The sequence below is a fragment of the Macaca nemestrina genome, chromosome 14 (assembly GCF_043159975.1).
Source record: "Macaca nemestrina isolate mMacNem1 chromosome 14, mMacNem.hap1, whole genome shotgun sequence".
NCBI classification, from domain to species: Eukaryota; Metazoa; Chordata; class Mammalia; order Primates; family Cercopithecidae; genus Macaca; species Macaca nemestrina.
Window position 1 is genome coordinate 84,845,295 of NC_092138.1, and position 19,442 is coordinate 84,864,736.

General features: G+C 54.1%; 1 protein-coding gene across 4 annotated transcripts in view; it reads left to right on the forward strand.

The window, feature by feature from the left end:
• Positions 1 to 2,688: 2,688 nt before the first annotated feature.
• Positions 2,689 to 19,442, forward strand: part of LOC105487076 (collagen type XXVII alpha 1 chain) — a 159,037-nt gene continuing 142,283 nt past the window's right edge. For 3 of the 4 annotated variants that reach the window (XM_011750373.3, XM_011750374.3, XM_024794562.2), the window contains exons 1-3: positions 4,273 to 4,405; positions 10,800 to 10,870; positions 15,593 to 17,358. In XM_011750373.3, the coding sequence (XP_011748675.2) occupies positions 4,344 to 4,405; positions 10,800 to 10,870; positions 15,593 to 17,358 (1,899 nt within the window). In that variant the 5' untranslated portion in view covers positions 4,273 to 4,343. Of the gene's footprint in view, positions 2,770 to 4,272; positions 4,406 to 10,799; positions 10,871 to 15,592; positions 17,359 to 19,442 lie in introns of those variants that run through there. The other variant, XM_024794561.2, reaches the window with a different exon arrangement.

Below are 19,442 nucleotides of genomic sequence, written 5' to 3' on the forward strand. Positions count from 1 at the left end.
AGCCCCTGTCCACCTGGTTCCCAGGCTTACTGGCTTCTGCTCCATAGAAATGGGCCCCTTAGGGCTGTTTGTTGAGTGCCCTGTCCCCTTTGCGGGGTGTGTAATGGCTTGGTGTCTTCCAGATTCAACGTCCATCAGAACAGTTCATGCCCAGTCACTGGCTCTGTGCCAGGAACCTGCCTGGCAGGAAGACTGGGTGTGGGGAGACAGCAGAGGCAGGATACAAGTCCCTTCCTTGGAATTCTCCCCAGTGTCCATGCCTCCTCTTCCCAGCTGCCCATGAGCTCCTGGAAGGCCTTGAGCCTCATTTCCCTCCCCACCTAGCAAAATGCAATTAGCCCTCAATATTCACATACAGAATTGGATTTCTTGTTGAATAACAGTCTCATGCCTCCAAGCTCAAAGGGCCCACACAGATCATCATGTTTGATGCACCTATTTTACAGATGGGCAGAGTGAGGCTCTGAGAAGGGATGCCCTCAATCATTTGGGGTTCTCACGGCATTCTCACGGTCTTTTGGGCTGCCCTGGGTGAAGCAGGCAGTGTTCCCTGGCACTAAGCCTTGCCTATTCAGATTTGTGAGTGAAATTTGGAAAGGCCTTGGTGCTTAGCCACTGACCTGCTGCCTGCCTGACCTTTCAGGAAATGCAGCCTATTGCCTGGAAATGGCTTTGTGGACAGTGAGTTGTGTTGGCATCACCCACACAATACGGTGGGGAGAACTGGATAGTTTCCCTAGTTTCTCACTGAGCCCCACCTCATCAATCCTCCTTCAAAACCTGCCTGAAATCCACCTCTATCCTCCTGCCCTTTTTGCAATTATTTCACTGGAGATGTCCTTCTCCTCCGTGGCTGCACATTTATCCAACACGCCCTTTAGGATCCAAATGCCACCACCTCCTCCTGGGAGCCTTCCTATGTTTCTTTCCATCCCTTAATCAGCTTCACAATTCAATTGATCTACATCTCTTTGACAGCATTTATCACATTCTCCTTATATTATCTTATCTTTATGCAGTTGCAGGGGGTTCTCCATGACATAGTGATATCTGATGTCTCCCATCCAGACTCTCTTCCCTACCCCAAGTTGCTGTGCATGTCTCCTACCCACATTACAAATGCGTGCATGACTGGAAGGCAGGACCATGTGGACATTTTTGTCCCTCACAGTGGCAGACCCTTTTCCCCCAGAGTCTTGTACAGGGGTTTGCATACTGTAGGAGTTAAAACAAATAACTTACTTAAATTACCAATGGTTTGAGCATCTATCGTATCCCAGGCTCCATGTGTCAGGCTGGGTGCGGGGACACAGAAATGGATCTGACAATGACAGCGCCATGTGATGTGTGCTGCAATCCCGGTGTAGGGCAGAGCAGCTCATCAGAGTCAGATGAGCTCTGGGCTGCACCTAGAAGAACAACGAGGTTGTGAACAGGCAGAAAAGGGGCAGAGGGAGAACCTGGGAGGAAACAGTATGGAGAAAGCATCGAAGTAGCCAAGCTTACCTGAGCCTGGGTGCAGGAATCAGAGACTGGAGCTCAGGAGGCCGGATCTGAAGCTGGGGAGGCTGGTGAGGATCTGCACAGAGCCCTTAAGGACTAAGATTTGGATCCTCGTGACAAGATGCAGAAGTTTGGAGTTAGGTTACCTGGGTTCAAATCCCACCTCCACCACCTACCAGTTTATGTCAGCTTTCCCATCTGTAAATGGAGAGAAAAAAGCAGGCCTCCCTTACATCCCAGCACTGTGTGGGTCAGGGTCTGGACTAGGGCATGGCACATGCAGAGACGCAGCATACCAGGAGATGCCAAGAAAACTCAGCAGTGGAGGTAAATTGCCCAAAGCAGCGCCCCTGAACCCCTAAGTATCAAGATAATATTTTAATGCAATACTTTTAAAAGCATCAAAATTAATTCAAAACCCCACAATGAACAAAATATCTAAAATGTAAATAAAGACAGGGTCTGCATGATGCCAAGTATGCAACTAAAAAAACATCAGTTATGATTGGAGAGGGAGTTCTCAACCTTAGGGGGCCGTGGACTTCTGAAAACCGGAGGAAAGTCCATGGCCCCTCTCCCCTGAAGAATGCACAAACATGCTCAATTTGTGCATAGTTTGGGGGTATTCCCGCACTCCCTGGGGTTCGTGCACATGGAAGTTAAGAACTCTGGTTCAACACTGGGGGTGTGGGGGTGGCGGGGGTGGCTCCACACGCCGGCCAGGAGCCTGCCAGTTCCCCAGTCCCACAACGGGCCTCCCTCCTGGCAGCCATGGGTGCTCTGCCCTCTGCAGGAAGCAGCGCACAGTTATGCAGCTCCCCCCACCCCCCTACCTTCCCTCTCTCGGCTTGGGACTTTTCCTAAAGTTTGTTGAAACCAGACACCTTGCTCGACGGAGCCCGCTTGCAGCCAGGGTTTAAAAGGCCGCCTTCAGCGCCCCCTCCCCGCCCCCAGCGGAGACTTCAAAAGGCCCGTCGGGCGCCGCGGCCCCAGCACCTATGAGCCGCCCCCAGCTCTCGGAGCCCGCGCTGGAGCCCGTGGACGCAGAGCGGCCGAAGTTCGAGCGCAGGCGGACCGGGCCGGCGGCGCAGTCCCGCGCGCCCATGCCCCTCCCGGTGCCGCTGCGCTCCGCGCGCCCGCGCCCCGTTTAGGGAAGGGGACCTCGCCCCCCCGCCCCCGCGCCCACGGCTGCGGGGACCCATGAATACAAATGCCGTTAGGCGCCGGAGGAAGGACCGACCGGCCAGGCTCGCACTTAGGAACCCAGTAAGTGCTTGGGGGCTCCTGGAGTGTTGGGAAGTGTTCTGTGCCTGTGTGTGTGCGCGCGTAAAGGTGTGCGCGTATGGGGAGGTGGGTACACGCGTGAGGAGTAAATGCGTGTGTGCACGTGTGCGGTGGGCACTCTCGGAGAACTGTGTGCAAGTGAGGGTGTGCGCGCGTGTGTGCACCTGGGGTGTGTACACGTGCGGGGACGATATGGCCAGGATAGTGTGCGTTTGTGCCTGTGTAAGCATCCATGTGCATGCGATTTCGAGTGTAGAGTATCAGCGTGCGCCTGAACCCAGATACCTGAGGATGCATTTCGTGTGAACCTAGGAAGGGTGCGTGGCTGTCCCTGCATGTGACCGGGTGTGAGCGTGTGTCTGAGTTTGGGGAAAGCGTGGATACGTGTGGAAGTGTGTGTGTGCACCGGCGTATAAGTGTAACTTTGCTCGTGAACGAGTGGCAAGAGGTGGTAGAGGCGGGGGGAGCTGTGGTCCCAGGGCTGGACTGGGGTTGTGGGTGTGAGAATTTGCTCGGGGGCCAAGGTGTGCAGCTCTTAGCTCCAGTATGGGATCCGAGGGAGTTTTTGTCGATTCTGTGGAGGTGCGTGAGGGGGCGGGGGTGCGGTTAGATTCCAATTTCTGACAGAAGGGAGAGAGAGGGTGGCAAACCTTTAACAAGCCCACTCTGTGTGTTCTCCAGGGCGCTCCGAGTCTGGAAGCGCAAACTTTTGGTGGGCGGTGGAGGTCAGGATACTGGTTGTCATGGGAGTCTGGACACCAAGTCCTGGTCCTAGCTCTGTCCCTGAAACTGTGGGTTTCTTCCAGGAGTAGAATTTGGCCCTTCTCCCTCTACCCCAACCCCCCATTGGAGGACCCCCAGCCTCACCAGTCAGAAGTTCCTAATCTCAGAACGGTGATCAAATCACCGTGAAGCCTTGGGCAGCCCCTGCCTCTCTGTGAATCTGTTTCCCCATCTATACAAGGGGGAGGGGGGCGGGTGTCCCAGCGGGGCTGTAGTGGGCCAGCTAAGGCTGTATCCTTAGCTGCTGCCGGCAGGGGGCAGCAGGGGGCAGCAGAGGGCGGCCCGGCGCGGGGAGGAGGGAAGGTGGAGAGACACCGCGGGCCGAGACTTTAAATCGCCTTCATTTCCCCCAAATCCTTCCTTTTCCTCTCCTCCCCCAGGCCGGCGGGGAGGCAGCTTCCACCGCCCTCCGCGCGCCCTCACCCGGCCTTGCTCTGCCTCCGGGGACCGCCAGCAGCCCGCCTCCAAAAGTTTGATCATCTCTCTCTCTCTTTTTCTTGCTTCTTCTTCCTTTTTGGTGGAAGCAGAAAAGGAGCGAGGCAGGGGCGAGCGCGGCGCCCGGACTCCTGGGACCATGGGCCTGGCACGGGCGCCCGCGGGGCCCCAGCCGCGCTGCCTGCCTGCTCGGGCGCCCCTGGGCGCGGGGCTGCTCTGGGGGCGCGGGGGCCGCGCGCTCTGAGCCGGCCTGGCGCGGCGGGGCGGGGGGCTGGCGGCCCCATGGGGCGCGCCCACACTTGCCCCCCGGGCTCGGGAGCATGAAGTAGGGGCCTGCCATGGGAGCGGGATCGGCGCGGGGGGCCCGAGGCACAGCGACGGCGGCGGCGGCGCACGGGGGGTGAGTACGAGCTCGGGGACGCCCCCTCCCCAGCTTCCTGCTGCTCCAATCTCGGGGAGGGCCGGGGTTCCCCGCCACGCGGTCGCTTCCAGCGGAACGTCAGCTTCCTGTCCCTTCCTGCGCCCCCGCGAGGCGGGACGCCAGGGGTTAATAGGGGCTGCGCCCCCGGCCGGGCGAGAGTTGGCGAGCGCTGCCCGCCCTGCCGCGCCTGGCCCGGCTGCCCGATCCCGTTGGGGCGGGGGCAGAGCCAGCCCGGGGGTCGGGGGTGGGGGTGGGTGGTGGCGCCTGGAGCGGCCGGCGGGGTGCGGAGGGGGGCTTTTTGGATGCCTGGGGGAGGAGGGGGGGGTCTCCGTTTGGGGCCGTGTCGGTGTGTTCCGGTGTCTCGATGTCTGCAGGTCCCAAGCCTGTACGTCTCCGTTTCTATCTGTTCTTGTGAAATTGTCCGCAAGTTTCTAGGTCACCAGGTCTCGGGTTCTGCTCCTGTCTCCGTGTCTGTGTGCCTCTGCACGTCCCCGCGTTTCTGGAAATCTCCGCGTGTATGTGTGAGTCGGCCTGAGTCTGTGTGTCTGTTTCCTGCTTCTCGGTTCCTGTCCCTTTCACGTGTGTAAGAGAGAAAAAGTGAGAGCCAGCATGTCAGAGCAGAAAGGGCCCTGGGCGATCACTGTGCGGAACCTCTCAGTGTACAGATGGGGAGACAGGGCCGGAGAGGGGCAGGGACCCTCCCAGGAGCGGCTGCGCGGAGCTGGGGCCCAGAGACTGGGATTCCCAGCGTGTGGAGTAGGATTTGTAAGAGAGAGTGAGCCTGTGCTAGAGCCGGCGCAGCGTGTGGGTGTGTGTGGGAGCCAGCAGCATGGAGTCCCTCGGGGCCTGTGGACGGCGCTGCTCTCTTTCCATCCTGCCCCCAGGACACCAGGACACTCCCCAGAGGCTGTCAGGGCTGTAGCTGGGCCCTGCCCCCTCTGGGCTGGAATCCGCAGGATGACACCCCCTCCTTTCTTCCCCATGTCTTGGAAAAAGCTGGCTGGTTGTGATTCCCCAGCCCTGCACCCCCTCACCACAACACACACACACACACACACACACATACACGGCACCAGTTAGCATGCTGCTGACTCATTTTCTCCAGAAGACCCTGCGCCAGGGTAGATGCCAGCAGTTGGGCAGAAAAGTGGTGCCAGGCGAGCACCCCATGGTGGAGCTCCAGCTTTGGGCAAGTGGGCCGCCACACTGCTCAGAGGCCCAGTCTCTGCCTTCTCCTGCCTCCCTGCCTCCCTGCCTCCCTTGCCATCATGTCATCCTCCATCATGTGCGCTCTGGCTCCAGCATGCCTCTGCTCTCCATCATGCCTCTGCTTTCCAGCATGCCTCTGCCCCTGGACCCTTCTGGCCGGACCAAACTCCATGTCATGTCTATGGACACATCCCTGGCCTCTGCTTCTTTCTGTTTCCTCCCGGTACTCAGAAAATTCTCCCTCTCCTGTGCCTCCACCGGCCCTGCGGACCCCCAGCAGCCAGCAGCCTCCTGGTGGTCTCTGTCCCTTTCTGAGCACACTGCCCCTGTTCTTTGTTGGCATTTTCTCTCCTCCATCTCTGTCCAGGGACCCTCTTGACACCCACCTGTCTGGCTTGGCTATGCAGAGTACCATATCCACTGGTGGTAAGGGACAGCAGTGAGACACGGAATCATGTTCGTGGGAGGCAGGTGGCACCACAGGAGGGCCACGAGCCTTGCCATCAGGCAGGCTCGAGTTTGAATCCTAACTCTGCTACGCGAGCTTGGGTGAGCCACTCTGCTGCTTGTTCTTCTCCTCCACAAAACTGGCACCTTGTTCCCAGCTGGCTGAGTTTTGTGAAGATGAACAGGACCAGGCTTGTAAAGGGCTTAGAACAGGGCCTGGCATGTAATAAGTGTTCAATAAACAGCAGCTGGTATTTGTATTATTCCCTTCATGTTGAATGGGTGTGTGAGTCAATGGGAAAGTTCTGGGCTGCATCCTGTCCAGACGATGACCTGTCTCTGTTCCCATGGAGGATGTGGAAGCTGTGAAGAAAGCCCAGGCATAGCCGTTTGGGCACAGGGGGTCTGGCCAGTCCACGGAGGCAGGTGGGACAGGTCCATCCGACTTGCTGCGCTGTAGTTCCAGTTAGCTCCCTTTTAAGCTTTTACCCCATGTGTGAACAGCCAAGCCTAGTGTCCATAGGGCCACTTTCCCTGTGCATTTCTGTGGCCTGGGTCTCAGCTCAGAGCCCTCAGTGACAGTTGAAGCTGGTGTGGGTTTCCAAGGTCCTGTGGGTTTCCAGGTAATAAGGATGGAAGAAAACTATCCAAGCAGGCTGCCGGTTCTGGCAATGTAGTTACCCAGGAGTAGTCCCATTTGGTGCACTGGCAGAGGGCCTTTTGCAGGGCATAGGAACACCTGGGTTTCCTGCTTGGAGGGCTGTGTGGCCAGACGATGTTTCCGTGCGATGTTTCCTCGCAGCTCCCATTTCGGCTGCCTCCTGGCCACCCTGGCCTCTGTGCTCTGGTCTTCCCGACATTCTGGAGCCCTGGGTTCGCAAAGCCAAGGCCCACAAAGCAAGTGGTGAAAACAGAAGTCTGAAAGAGCAAAGCCCTGAGGCAGCACAGGCACTAAACATGATTAGCAGTAGCCTAAACAGGATTGGAACGGGAGCAAAAGAATCGGCAGGGCCTCCCTCTGAGAGCCAACTTTCCAGGCCTGGAGCTGACTTAGATGACTCGTTGGCTCCCTGGGTTGCATCTCTGTTCCTGCTGGTGAAGGCTGGGGCTCCGGTCTCTGGCAAGTAGGAAGTCCCTGGAAGTCTTCGATTTCTGCTTCAATTTCTTAACAGATAGTCCTTTTCATTTGACTTGTCAAATGAGATGACTTGTCAAATGAAAAGGACTATCTGTTAAGTCATAGACTTGAAGCACTGTGTGACTTTGGGCAAATAACTTTCCCTCTCTGGGCCTCAGTTACCCATCTTTGCAAAGAAGGGAGAGAGAGGACTAGAATGTGACCCCTAGATGATCTTAAATGGCCTTCTCCCACTCCGACATGCTCTATACTTGGCAAGTTTATGAGTCAAGTGCACAGAATCCATTTCCAAGAGGGTCAGCTGCATTTGTCAGGGAGAATGAACGGAGGCTGAATACTTTTGTAATAGGCCTTCAGGGCTAACGTCCTCAAGTTGGAAGCCACGGTGTTAGGAAGCTTAATTGAAAAGAAGATTCTGATTCCATGTCTCCTGTGAGACTTCTTTCTCTCGACTTTCAGGGATTACAAGGATGTATTCTCTAATTCTCTGCAGAGTAGTCACTTTGGTATAGCTGTAGCTAGGGAAATCGACCGAGAAGGACATGTATGGTTTTCGTACCTTCTCTTCCCCACCTTGCCTTTCTTTATCAGTTTGGGAAACTTCCTAACTTCCTAAGAAGTTTGGTATGCGACATAATCCGATGAAGGACTCAAGGAGTGAGGGCAGGTGCCAGACAAGGGCCAGGAAGAGAGGGGACTGGAAGGAGATGGAACAGAAATTAGTGGGGTTACAGGAACACAGGAAGGCAAGGGGCAGTCTCTTCTGAGAAGGCATTCACAGAAAAAATGAGTTTTCAGTTTGGGAACTGCTGAATGACAGAAAGTACAGGCAACTTGTTGATTGCAGGATTTCTCAGAGCCTTTGATATACAGGTGTGCTTTCCGGATTGTCAAGACTGGAATGCAGGGGACAGCTTTTCCCTAATGTATCTGGCCAATTTCCTAGAAAGCGTGTCTCTGGTGGGTGTGGGAAATACTACTGAAGAGTTATGAACCCAGACGCTGCCCAGGATGGAAGTACCTGCCTTCCCTGAGCCTCAGTATTCTCCATTTGTCTAATTAAACAAAGCTGCCTTTTATTTCTCTCCAGGGCTCATGCTATTGCCATTTGCCTCAAGGGAGCAAGTCATGCCAGAAAGGTTGGCCCTGCCTTCTCCCCAGGCAACCCCAGGGCAGCTTGACACTTTGACCTTTAGTCGTTGCCCATGGTGAGCTGGGGGCCTGGCCCCATGAAAAAGGCATTCTCCCAACAGTGGCAGCAGATTGGAGAGGATGAAGAGGAAGGACCAAGGATTATCTCGGAGCAATTCTGGAAAAAGTCAGAGCAGGGGAATTAAGGCTTTGGGAAGACATTTTTTAAAGTCCAGAGTCCTATAATACCAGGTAATATTAATTCATCTTATAAAAATATACTAGACACTTCCTATGTGCCTGCCAGGGGCTGGAAATGTAAGAGTGAATAAGCCCGGCATGGTGGCACATGCCTGTGATCTCAGCTACTCGGGAGGCTGAGGTGGGAGGAGAGCTTGAGCCCCGGAGTTGAAATCTAGCCTGGGCAACACTGTGAGACTCTGTCTCAAAAACAAAATGAAAAAAAAAAACAAAACAGTGAATAAGACGGGTGTCCTTGCCCTTTAGAGACTTAGTCTAGACAGGGAAATAGGAGAGTAGACAATGACCACACATGTGAGAACCACCGTAGTGAGGCATGTGCAGTGAGCTGCGGGAGGTGACACCCATGCTGGGATCTAATGGATGTGCAGTAACTGACCAGTCAAAGGAGTAGTGTCTACATGATGGGAGTAGCATGTGCAAAGGCCCAGAGCTGGAGAAGGCGATCAGGGGACCATCATTGGCATCTGAGTGCTGTTTCAGCTGGTTTACGTTATGCTGCAAGTAACTGAAGACCCAACTCAAAATAGTTTAAAGGATAAGGGGGGTTATTCCCATATCAAGAGGCCTCAAGGAAGAGCAGTACTAGGGTTGGTGAATTTAACATCTCAACAGTGTCTTCAGACACCCACTATTTTTCTATTCTGCCATCCTCACGTGCTCTTGGGGCTTGTTACCTCATGTACCCAAAATGACTGCAGCAGCTCTGAGCAGTATGTCCTTACTCAACAGCATACGGAGGCTTGAAGAAAACCTTCTCTGCTTTCTCAGGGTCTCTAACAGGCATCCCTCACCTCTCACTGACCACATTTGGGTCTTACATGCATGCCTAAACCAGTCACTGGCATGGCAAATGAAATTCTCAGGATCAGCTTAGATTTATCCAGATTCACGTAGGATCCTGTAAGTCCATGCCTATGTGAGCAAGCAGGAAGGAGGGATGTCTGTGGGTATGTAATCACCAGTGTCTTCACCATGCCCACAATGACAGAAGCTGTCATCTACGGTGCGCAGGGAGTCTGGGAAGAACCTAGGGTTCCAGTTATCAACCCTGGCAAACGGGTTTCCTAGATTACGTGATTCCACAGAAGCACACCATCCTAGCTTTCCTCTTGGAAATGCATCCTGGGCCTGTCTGTCCCAGCCTTAGCCCTCATCACCCAACTGACACAGCTCTCTTGCTGTGCCCCGGCTCTCTCTGGCCACGTGCCGCCCTCCCCTCTACCTGCCTGGGGATCAGATACCCCAGGTGGCTTCGGGTGTCACTGGTGGCTGCTCCCACAGGAAGGTGAAATTGTATCATTGCCTTTGCCCATCTTGGCAAGAGCCACAGAGCAGAATTTTAACCCTTCCTGGCCCCAGAGTGTAGGGACAGCGGGGACCGTCTAGGGGAGTATTTTGCATGAGCTTATTGACTCCTCATGCCTGACCTGCGAGATAGGGAACATCAGCCCATGTTGTAGAAGACAAGACAGGCTCAGAGAGGCTGAGCGACTCATGCGGGTTCATACAGCTGAGAAGTGACAGGGCCAGGTTTGCAGCTGGCTTTGTCTAACTCCCCCTCATCCCCTCTGTTTTCTTTCTCCCACTTTCCATTAGGATAAAGCCAAGTCAGGAGCTGCCTTCACCCACACTGGTTCTGGTTAAGGGGTCTCCTCTCTCCTGCCCTGTGTGGGGATTGGTCTTCCAAGCAGACCAGCCTGGTCTTCCCACTGACCTTTCACCCCTGGCTCTGCAGCCCATTGGCTGGGGTCTGGGGAAGGGTCTCAAGATCATGAGGCTGTAGTACAGATGGGGAGACTGAGGCTCGGAGAAAGGGAGGGGCTGGCTCCTGGTTGCCCATTGAGTCAGCATCAGATTTTGAGCTGGACCCTAGATGTTCCAATGACCAGGGCAGGGCTTCCTGTGCGCTGCTTCCTGCCCACTGACCTTGGCTAATCGATCTGTGAAAAGCAAGGCTGTGTTTGTGCATGTAACCAGGTCTTCACTGAGAGGCTGTGCCTGGAGGCCGGGAAGAGTGGGCTGCTGCTCTGATGGGGTCCTAGAGCCTGCACCTGGCCTCCTGCCTTTTGTGGGCAGGACTGGGGTGAGACTGGGACTGGTGTCCACTCCCAGCTTCCCCAGCCGGATCTGGGCGTGAGCGGGTGGAAGCTGATGCCGCCTCTGCTTGTGTCTCCTGGTCTCTAGGGGGTTTCTCTTCTCCTGGATCTTAGTCTCGTTTGCCTGTCACCTGGCCTCCACCCAAGGAGCTCCTGAAGGTAATTCTGTCTTCTCTTTGTCCAGGGGGAGACAAAGGAGAATGGAAGGGGCCTGAGAACTCAGGGGTAGGAGACAGCGGTGCCTGTAATCGGAACTCAGTGCCTCAGTTTTCCCATCAGCAGAATGGAGATGATAATTGGCAAATTCTCTTTAGGCTTGAAATAATCACATTTGAGGCCAGGCTCATGCCTGCAATCCCAGCACTTTGGGAGGCCAAGGTGGGTGGATCACGAGGTCAGGAGATGGAGACCATCCTGGCCAACATGGTGAAACCCCATCTCTACTACAAATACAAAAATTAGCTGGGCGTGGTGACACACGCCTGTAGTCCCAGCTACTTGGGAGGCTGAGGCAGGAGAAACGCTTGAACCCAAGAGGCGGAGCTTGCAGTGAGCCAGATTGCGCCACTGCACTCCAGCCTGGCAACAGAGCGAGACTCCGTCTCAAAAAAAAACAAAATCACATTTGAAGTTTTTGTAAAGGGGTAGGAAAGACTCAGTGCAGAAATGCGGAAGGGGGATGCTTGTGTTGTTTCTGGGGCAGAATTTGAGTAAGTTACTCCGGTTTTAAGCCTCGGTTGTCCCTGTTTGTCCAATGAGTGCTGTTAAGAACTGCTTAAAAGAACAAAGCATTAAGCATTAACTGTCATGGCCCAAGCCTGGGATCCCATCTTCCCCTTCCCGTGAGATCCTGCTTTTCCCTCCTATCCCTAAGGGGCTGTCCAGGGGGCTGGGGCGGCGATGGACTGGCTCCACATCTGCCCAGGGAAACTGAAACCTCTCCCACATCTGTTTGTCAAGCAGCCGCGTGCCTCTGAAAATAGCCGCCCTTCCCCCGCCTTCACGCCCAGCCCTTGTGCTGGGGCAGGCAGCCTGGCACGCCGGGAGTCCCTGTGGCCTGACCTGGCCACTCGGCAGGGATTGGGCCCCTGGGAGGGCAGGGTTGTGCCCGGAAGAGACTTCTGCTGCCCAGCAACATTTTGTGCAAATGTCATATTTTCCAAGCTTGCTGTTTCCCCCACAAAGTAGGTGAACAGCTGTCCAGAGTCCTGAGTCAGGCACTGGGGCGGGGGGTTGGGGAGAGGCTGGAGCTGTGTGGAGTCAGGTTTATGTAATAAAGGGATATTGTGGGGGCCAGCTGGCAGGCTCCTTCTATCTTGGCGTTGGGCTGTATTTATTCCCCTGTCCCCCATCTCTTCACCGGTGATGGGATGCTGGATGTGTGTCCACCCTGCTTTCCAACAAGCCTGGGAGGCCCCCGGCAGAATAGCATCATGTCTAAGCACAAAGACCCCGGAGTCAGGTGGCCTGGGTTCAAACCTTGGCTGTGCCTTTTTTGAGCTGCAAGTTATTCCCTCTGACTCTTCCGAGCCCCCTCTGTAAAGTGAGGATAATAAAGAGTACCTGCTCCATAGATTGTTGAGAGGATCAAGTGAGATCATACCTGTAAAATACTTGGCATATAGTAAGTGCTCAACAAGTATTAGTTTTTCTTATTGGTGTTAATTAGTTACCTGAAAAATTCGGGCAAGAATAACCCTTTCCTATGCCCTGCGGTGCCCACAGTGGTCAGAGACTCACGGCAGCTCTGGGCTGGTCGCCTTTGCCAGGTGTCAGAGTTTGAGACTTTGCCCTTTAGCTGCAGATGGTCTTTGGGGGACACCTGGAGACTGGCTGGTTGTCAGCTTAGAAGTCCACCCAGTGGATAGGGGAAACCTCACCCGTGCTGCCTGGCCCAGCCAGTTGTGACTGTCTTTGGGTAAGTGCAGGTTGGCCCTAAATTCCATGTGTGGAGAGGGATGTGAGCAGGCCTGAGGAGCCCTCCAGGGGTTGTTGAGTGGGGACTAGAGGAAGGACCAGGTGGCTTCCTGCCCATACCTCTTGTCCAACCAAATGGCTCCTCCCATTCTAAGTCCCAGTTTATTGTGAATAATAGTGAATAGTATTTCATGATAATAAGAGGGTTTCAGTGATTAAAACAGATACCATTAAGAGAATCCTTAATCAGCAGTTTATTTTAGCTTAGAACCTGAGGGCAGACAGATGGGAGAAAGGATGGGAAGGAGGAGTTTGAAATGAAATGAAAGCCCCTTGGGTCCTAAGGAAGAATAAGGGTCTTAAACTCAAGCCAACCTGAACCAGCAACACAGAGCTATAGAATTCTTAGAACATGGCAACACCTGTGCTATCTCAAGGTCTGTTTCTCTTGTCTTACAGGCAGGGAATTGAGGTCCAAGTGTCAGTAAGAGACTCAAGCAGAGTTACTCAATGTGGGGCTTGGGTGAAGATGATGTGGAAGATGACCATATCATCCCCCTAATAACCCTATGGTGTAGGCGCTCTTTACAGCTCTGTTTCACAGTGGAAAGAACTGAGGCTCAGAGTCCAGGTTCACTGCTGGTCTTCTCAGGCTCTACATTTTGCCCTTCTGACTCCAGAGTCTGCTATAGAACCATTATAACATGCTGCCAGCACTCAGGTTCTCAGTTTCCCCCAGGAAACTGTCCTTCTATCCATTTATCCACCCATTCATCTGCCTATCCATTTACCTATCCATTTATCTATCCATCATCCATCCATCCATCCATTCATCCATCCATCCATCCGTCCATCCATCTATCCATCCATTCATCTACCCTTTCATCCACTCATCCATCCATTCATCCATTTATCTATCCATTCACCCATCCATCTTCTATCTACCAATTCATCTACCTATCCATCCATCTGTTAATCCACCCACCCACCCATCCATCCAGCCAGCCAGCCATTATCCATCCATCTATTCATCCCTCCATCCATCCATTCATCCATTTATCCATCCATCCACCATCCATATGTCTATCTACCTATTCATCTATTATCCATTTATCCATTCATTTATCCATCCATCCATCCATCCACCCATCCATTCATCTACCCTTTCATCCATCCATCCATCCATTCATCCATTTATTAATTCATCCATCATCCATCCATCCATCTACCAATTCATCTACCTATCCATCCATCCATTCATCCACCTACCCATTCCATCCATCCAGTCAGCCACTATCCATCCGTCCATCCATCCATCCATCCATCCATACATACATACATACATCCACCCATCCATCCATCCACCAATTCATCTATCTATCCATCCATCCATGCATTCATCCATCCACCATCCAGCCAGCCAGCCATTATCCATCCATCCATCCCTTCATCTATTTATCCATCCATCCATCCATCCATCCATCCATCCATCCACCAATTCATCTACCTATCCATCCATTCACTCATCCACCCACCCATCCATCCAGCCAGCCAGCCAGCCATTATCCATCCATTCATCTATCCATCTGTCCATCCAACCATCCCTTCATCTATTCATTCATCCATCCATCCATTCATTTATCCATCCATCCATCCATTTATTCATCCATCCATCTATACATCCATCTACTCATCCATCCTTTCATCCATCCATTTATCCATCCATCCATCCATCCATCCATCCATCCATCCATCCATCCATCTCCCAGTTGTCAACTGAGGAGCAAATGCCAAGTGTTGCATTCAACCCTCAGCACAACCTTTGCAGGGGATGATAGGGAAAGAGCATTCAGTACTCAGGGCCTATCTTGCTGAGCTCAGGGGAAGGGCCCTGAGGACCTGACCCGGACTCAGATTCCAGAGGCAGCTTTTCCTTCCCTGCTGAGTCAGAGCTCAGGAGCCTGCTTTGCTGACCCTGGCAGCTCAGCTGACTGAAGGGGTCTAATAATCTGGGAGGGGAAAGGTCAGGAAGCCTTTCCATAAACACTCTGGAAGCCCTCCTTTTGCTTTTGCTCTGGCAAGCCCTGCTGACATAATTATTGGGCAGATGTGACCTGGCCAGACCACAGTCAGATATCCATACACTTTGCCAGAGGACAGAGGTTGCAGGGATGCTTTGATTGCTTCCCCTTCTCTCCCCAGAGCCCTGCGGGCAGGAGGAGGAGTCAGCGGAAATGCCATCACCCTTCTGATAGCAGATAGCAGCCCCGTAGCTTGGTAGAGACACCTTGGGAGTGGGAAGTGGAATGGGTGGGTCCCTGAGGAGATGGTGGAACCTGTCAGACCCCTGGGACATCCTTTACCAAGCTCTGGTGACAGATCTATTCTTGTCACCCTGGTCCCTCACTTATGGGACTGCTTCCTGGAGGAGATGGCTTTCCTGGTGGAGAAAAAGGAGTATAACATGTCACTGTTGCGCAGCCTATAACACTCTCAGCAAGAGCATTTGGTGATTATCATTACTTTTAGTATTAGTTATTATTTGAAAGTGCTGCTTTTGTACCAGGCACTTAAAAAAATGTATTCACTCATGTAACTGTTACATCCTTCTGAGGTTGGGACTGTTACTATTCCATTTAATAGATGGGAAAACTGAGGCACTAAAGTCACAAGATTAGTGTTAGAGGTAGGATTTGAACTCAGGAAGTTTGGCTCCAGAGTCTGTTTTTTAACCCCAGTATGCAAGATTATGCAGCCAGATAAGGGGTCACAATCCCTGCTGGATGGTTCCAACGCTGCCCTCTCAGCCACCACCATGGGGCGGCATTATTTTTAGATGAATGAACAAAAGACCAGGTAGCTGTGGGTGGACTGTCCACATTGTCTGTGCCCCTTAGGGGGTGGGGGTGGGGCGGGCTGGAGCAGGTCCTGACTGTGTCCTCTCCCCTTTTCCCTCCCTCTCAGATGTGGACGTCCTCCAGCGGCTGGGCCTCAGCTGGACGAAGGCCGGGAGCCCTGCACCCCCGGGAGTCATTCCTTTCCAGTCTGGCTTCATCTTTACACAGCGGGCCCGGCTCCAGGCTCCCACGGGCTCCGTCATTCCTGCCTCCCTGGGCACAGAGCTGGCGCTGGTGCTGAGCCTCTGCTCCCACCGGGTGAACCATGCCTTCCTCTTCGCTGTCCGCAGCCGGAAACACAAGCTGCAGCTGGGCCTGCAGTTCCTCCCCGGCAAGACGGTCGTCCACCTGGGGTCCCGGCGTTCGGTGGCCTTCGACCTCGACATGCACGACGGGCGCTGGCACCACCTGGCCCTCGAGCTCCGAGGCCGCACAGTCACTCTGGTGACCGCCTGCGGGCAGCGCCGGGTGCCTGTCCTGCTGCCTTTCCACAGGGACCCTGCACTCGACCCCGGGGGCTCCTTCCTCTTTGGGAAGATGAACCCGCATGCAGTCCAGTTTGAAGGTGCTCTGTGCCAGTTCAGTATCTACCCTGTGACGCAGGTCGCTCACAATTACTGTACCCACCTGAGGAAGCAGTGTGGACAGGCTGACACGTACCAGTCCCCACTGGGGCCTCTCTTCTCCCAAGATTCTGGCAGACCTTTCACCTTCCAGTCTGACCTCGCCCTGCTAGGCCTGGAGAACTTGACCACTGCCACACCACTGGGGTCACAGCCAGCAGGCAGGGGACCCAAGGGGACTGTGGTGCCCGCCACTCCCACCAAGCCCCAAAGGACTAGCCCCACAAACCCTCACCAGCATATCGCGGTGCGAGGCCCAGCCCAAACCCCACCTGCCAAGCTGTCAGCCAGTAACACACTTGATCCTGTGCTCCCAGCCTCTCTTGGCAGCTCTACCAGAACGCCTCGCCCTGCAGCCTCTCAACCATCACAGAAGATCACAGCCACCAAAATCCCCAAAAGCCTCCCTACCAAGCCTTCAGCCCCTTCTACTTCAATTGTCCCCGTCAAAAGCCCCCATCCTACCCAGAAAACAGCTGCACCTTCATTTACAAAGTCAGCCCCACCCACTCAGAAGCATGTACCACCTACTTCCCGTCCAGTTCCTGCCAAAGTATCCCGTCCCGCAGAGAAGCCCATCCAGAGGAACCAAGGAATGCCCAGGCCCCCACTGCCCAGCACCCAGCCCCTACCTCCTACCACCAGCTCCTCTAAAAAACCCATTCCCACACTAGCTCAGACTGAGGCCAAGGTGACTAACCATGCCAGTAAGCCGGCCTCTGCCCGCACCAGCGCCCACAAACCTCCCCCATTTACTGCTTTATCCTCATCTCCTGCCCCTACTCCTGGTTCTACCAGGACGACTCGGCCACCAGCCACAATGGTGCCTCCAACCTCGGGCACCAGCGCTCCCAGAACAGCACCTGCCGTCCCCACTCCTGGCTCAGCTCCCACTGGAAACAAGAAGCCCACTGGATCGGAAGCCTCAAAGAAAGCCGGACCTGAGAGCAGCCCCTGGAAGCCCGTCCCCCTCAGACCTGGGAAGGCAGCCAGGGATGTCCCCTTGAGCGATCTGACAACCAGGCCTAGCCCCAGACAGTCCCAGCCCAGTCAGCAGACCACTTCAGCCCTGGTATTGGCCCCGGCTCAATTCCTGTCCTCCAGCCCCCGGCCCACGAGCAGTGGCTATTCGTTCTTCCACCTGGCAGGATCTACGCCTTTCCCTCTGCTGATGGGGCCTCCGGGGCCCAAGGGAGACTGTGGTTTGCCGGTAAGACTGAGTGGGGTCTGCATGCTGCGTGGAGCTCCAGTGGGGGACTGGGGCATTGGTCAAGTGGTTGCCCCTGGTAAAGAAGGAAAAGGAGCAGCTTAGAGCAGGGAGCTGGTTATGGGCACATCCTCGGCTCCAGCCAGGCCCCTGGCTCCTCTGGCTCTGCTAAATGCATCATTGCTCACTCTGCTCCAGATTCATGATCCACTGGGACAGACTTAAGTCTGGTGGTTAACCCCAGGTGAAGAGCACCCCTGGGCTTTGGTTGGCCCAGGTCCAAGCCCATTCTTTGCTAACCCAGCTGCAAAGGTCGAACAGCTTAAGGAAAGCCCGTAGCTGTCTGGCCCCAGATCATGCAGTGAGTAAGCAGCTTCCAAAGCCCCGCTCTCCCAGCTCATGGAGCAGGGGTCCTTCTGGCCATCAGCTTGTCTGAGAGTTGCAGACAAAGGTCACACATGGGGAGCTCTGGATATGTTTTGTTTGGCACGTGCAGTGTCCTTTTTTAAAAATCCAATAAGTTACTAACATTTGAAAAATGTAAGAGATTTCTTATAAAAAGACTCAGCAACCAGCTTCTCTTGGAAAGTGGGAGATGCAATGGCGCTTGAGCCACCCCATTAGAACAAGTCTGTTCTTGTCTGTGCTGGTCCCCACTTCTCCTGACTGAGTCTTCCGATCAGTCCTTTCACCTGTTTATGTTACCTGCCTGCCCAGCGCCTGCAGGGGTTTGATTTGTAACCCCCGGTAGGAGTTTGGGGTGCGGAAGATCAGCGTGGGCCAGAAGGAAGAGGAAGGGAGAAGAAAGAACACGACTTGCAGGATGGTCTCAGGGTCGATATCTCTGGCTTGCCTGGGACCGTCTCCAGGGGCAACGACCTTCCCACAGCTGGAGGCCAATTCCTCTGGGTGGGGAATGATGGGATGGCGTTTCCAGAAGCCTCAGGGCTCTGCTCTGTTCTCCCGCCTTGGAGACGACCACCGTGTGGTGGCCTCTCTCTCTCCTTCCTGAAGCCGGCTCTCCCACTGGGCTCTGTGTTTGAGGTTAGGGCTCCCTGCAATGCGGAGACAGTGGCAGATGCTGGGAATTCCCAGGCCTTCCAAACACACTTAATGAGTTTTAATAATCATTAGGAATAATATTTATCCAGCCTGTCTCCAAGGGGACTGAGAGTCCGCCTTTATTATAACCATATTGTCGAACTTATGGAAACTGTATGCATTGCTTTGCAATTATGTCAACGTTCTGCTCAAGTTCAGTGTTCTGAAATTGGCAGCGTAGAGAGTTGGGAGCCACCACTTTCTTGTGGAAAGAACGAGGAACCCTTTTCACCTCTCCAGCCAACCCAGGCCAACTCTGGCACCAGGTGCCTTGGGGCCCTGACAGCTCAGCTTCCCACGCTGTGTGTGTGCTGGGCTCAATGGTGGTGAGGTCAAAAGGGGAATTGTCCCCTCCTGACAGGACATGGTGAGGTCCATGGTCTCAACTCTGGCCACACAGCACAACCCAGCCGTGAGGAGGAGGCTAGCCCTCCCTCCCAAGAATGTGTGTGGTGTGGAGAGAGGAGGGGAGCTGGCCCAGGGCAGATTCTATAGAATCTTGGGTCCTCTGTATGTCTGAGTCAAATACTTTTTCCTGGGGCTCGGGGCTCTGGGTTAGCAGGAAGTGAGGCCTCCTGCCAAATCTCTTTGAAAAAGAGGAGGCACTGAAGTGAACCTGGTCAGTCAGTGGATGCTTGGGGATGACTTAGTTCAACTTTCCTCATTGGACAGGTGAGAAAATTGCGCTCAGAGAGGGCCAGGACCTGCCCAAGGCCACGCAGCATGGAGGAGGCAGAGCTGAAGTTTACATTCCAGACTCTAGACTCCAAGACTAGCACATTCCATCCCACTGCCCTGAGTGTCCACTCTGAGGCTCTGGGACTCAGATCTGGGGGACTGGGGGCTTCAGACAAGAGTCACTACTGTCCCTGTCCCTGGTCTCAAAGGAAGGACTCAAAATCTAAAGAATCTCTTTCTTTTTTTTTTTTTTTTTTTTTTTTTTTTAGAGACAGGGTCTCACTCTGTCACCCAGGCTGGTGTGCAGT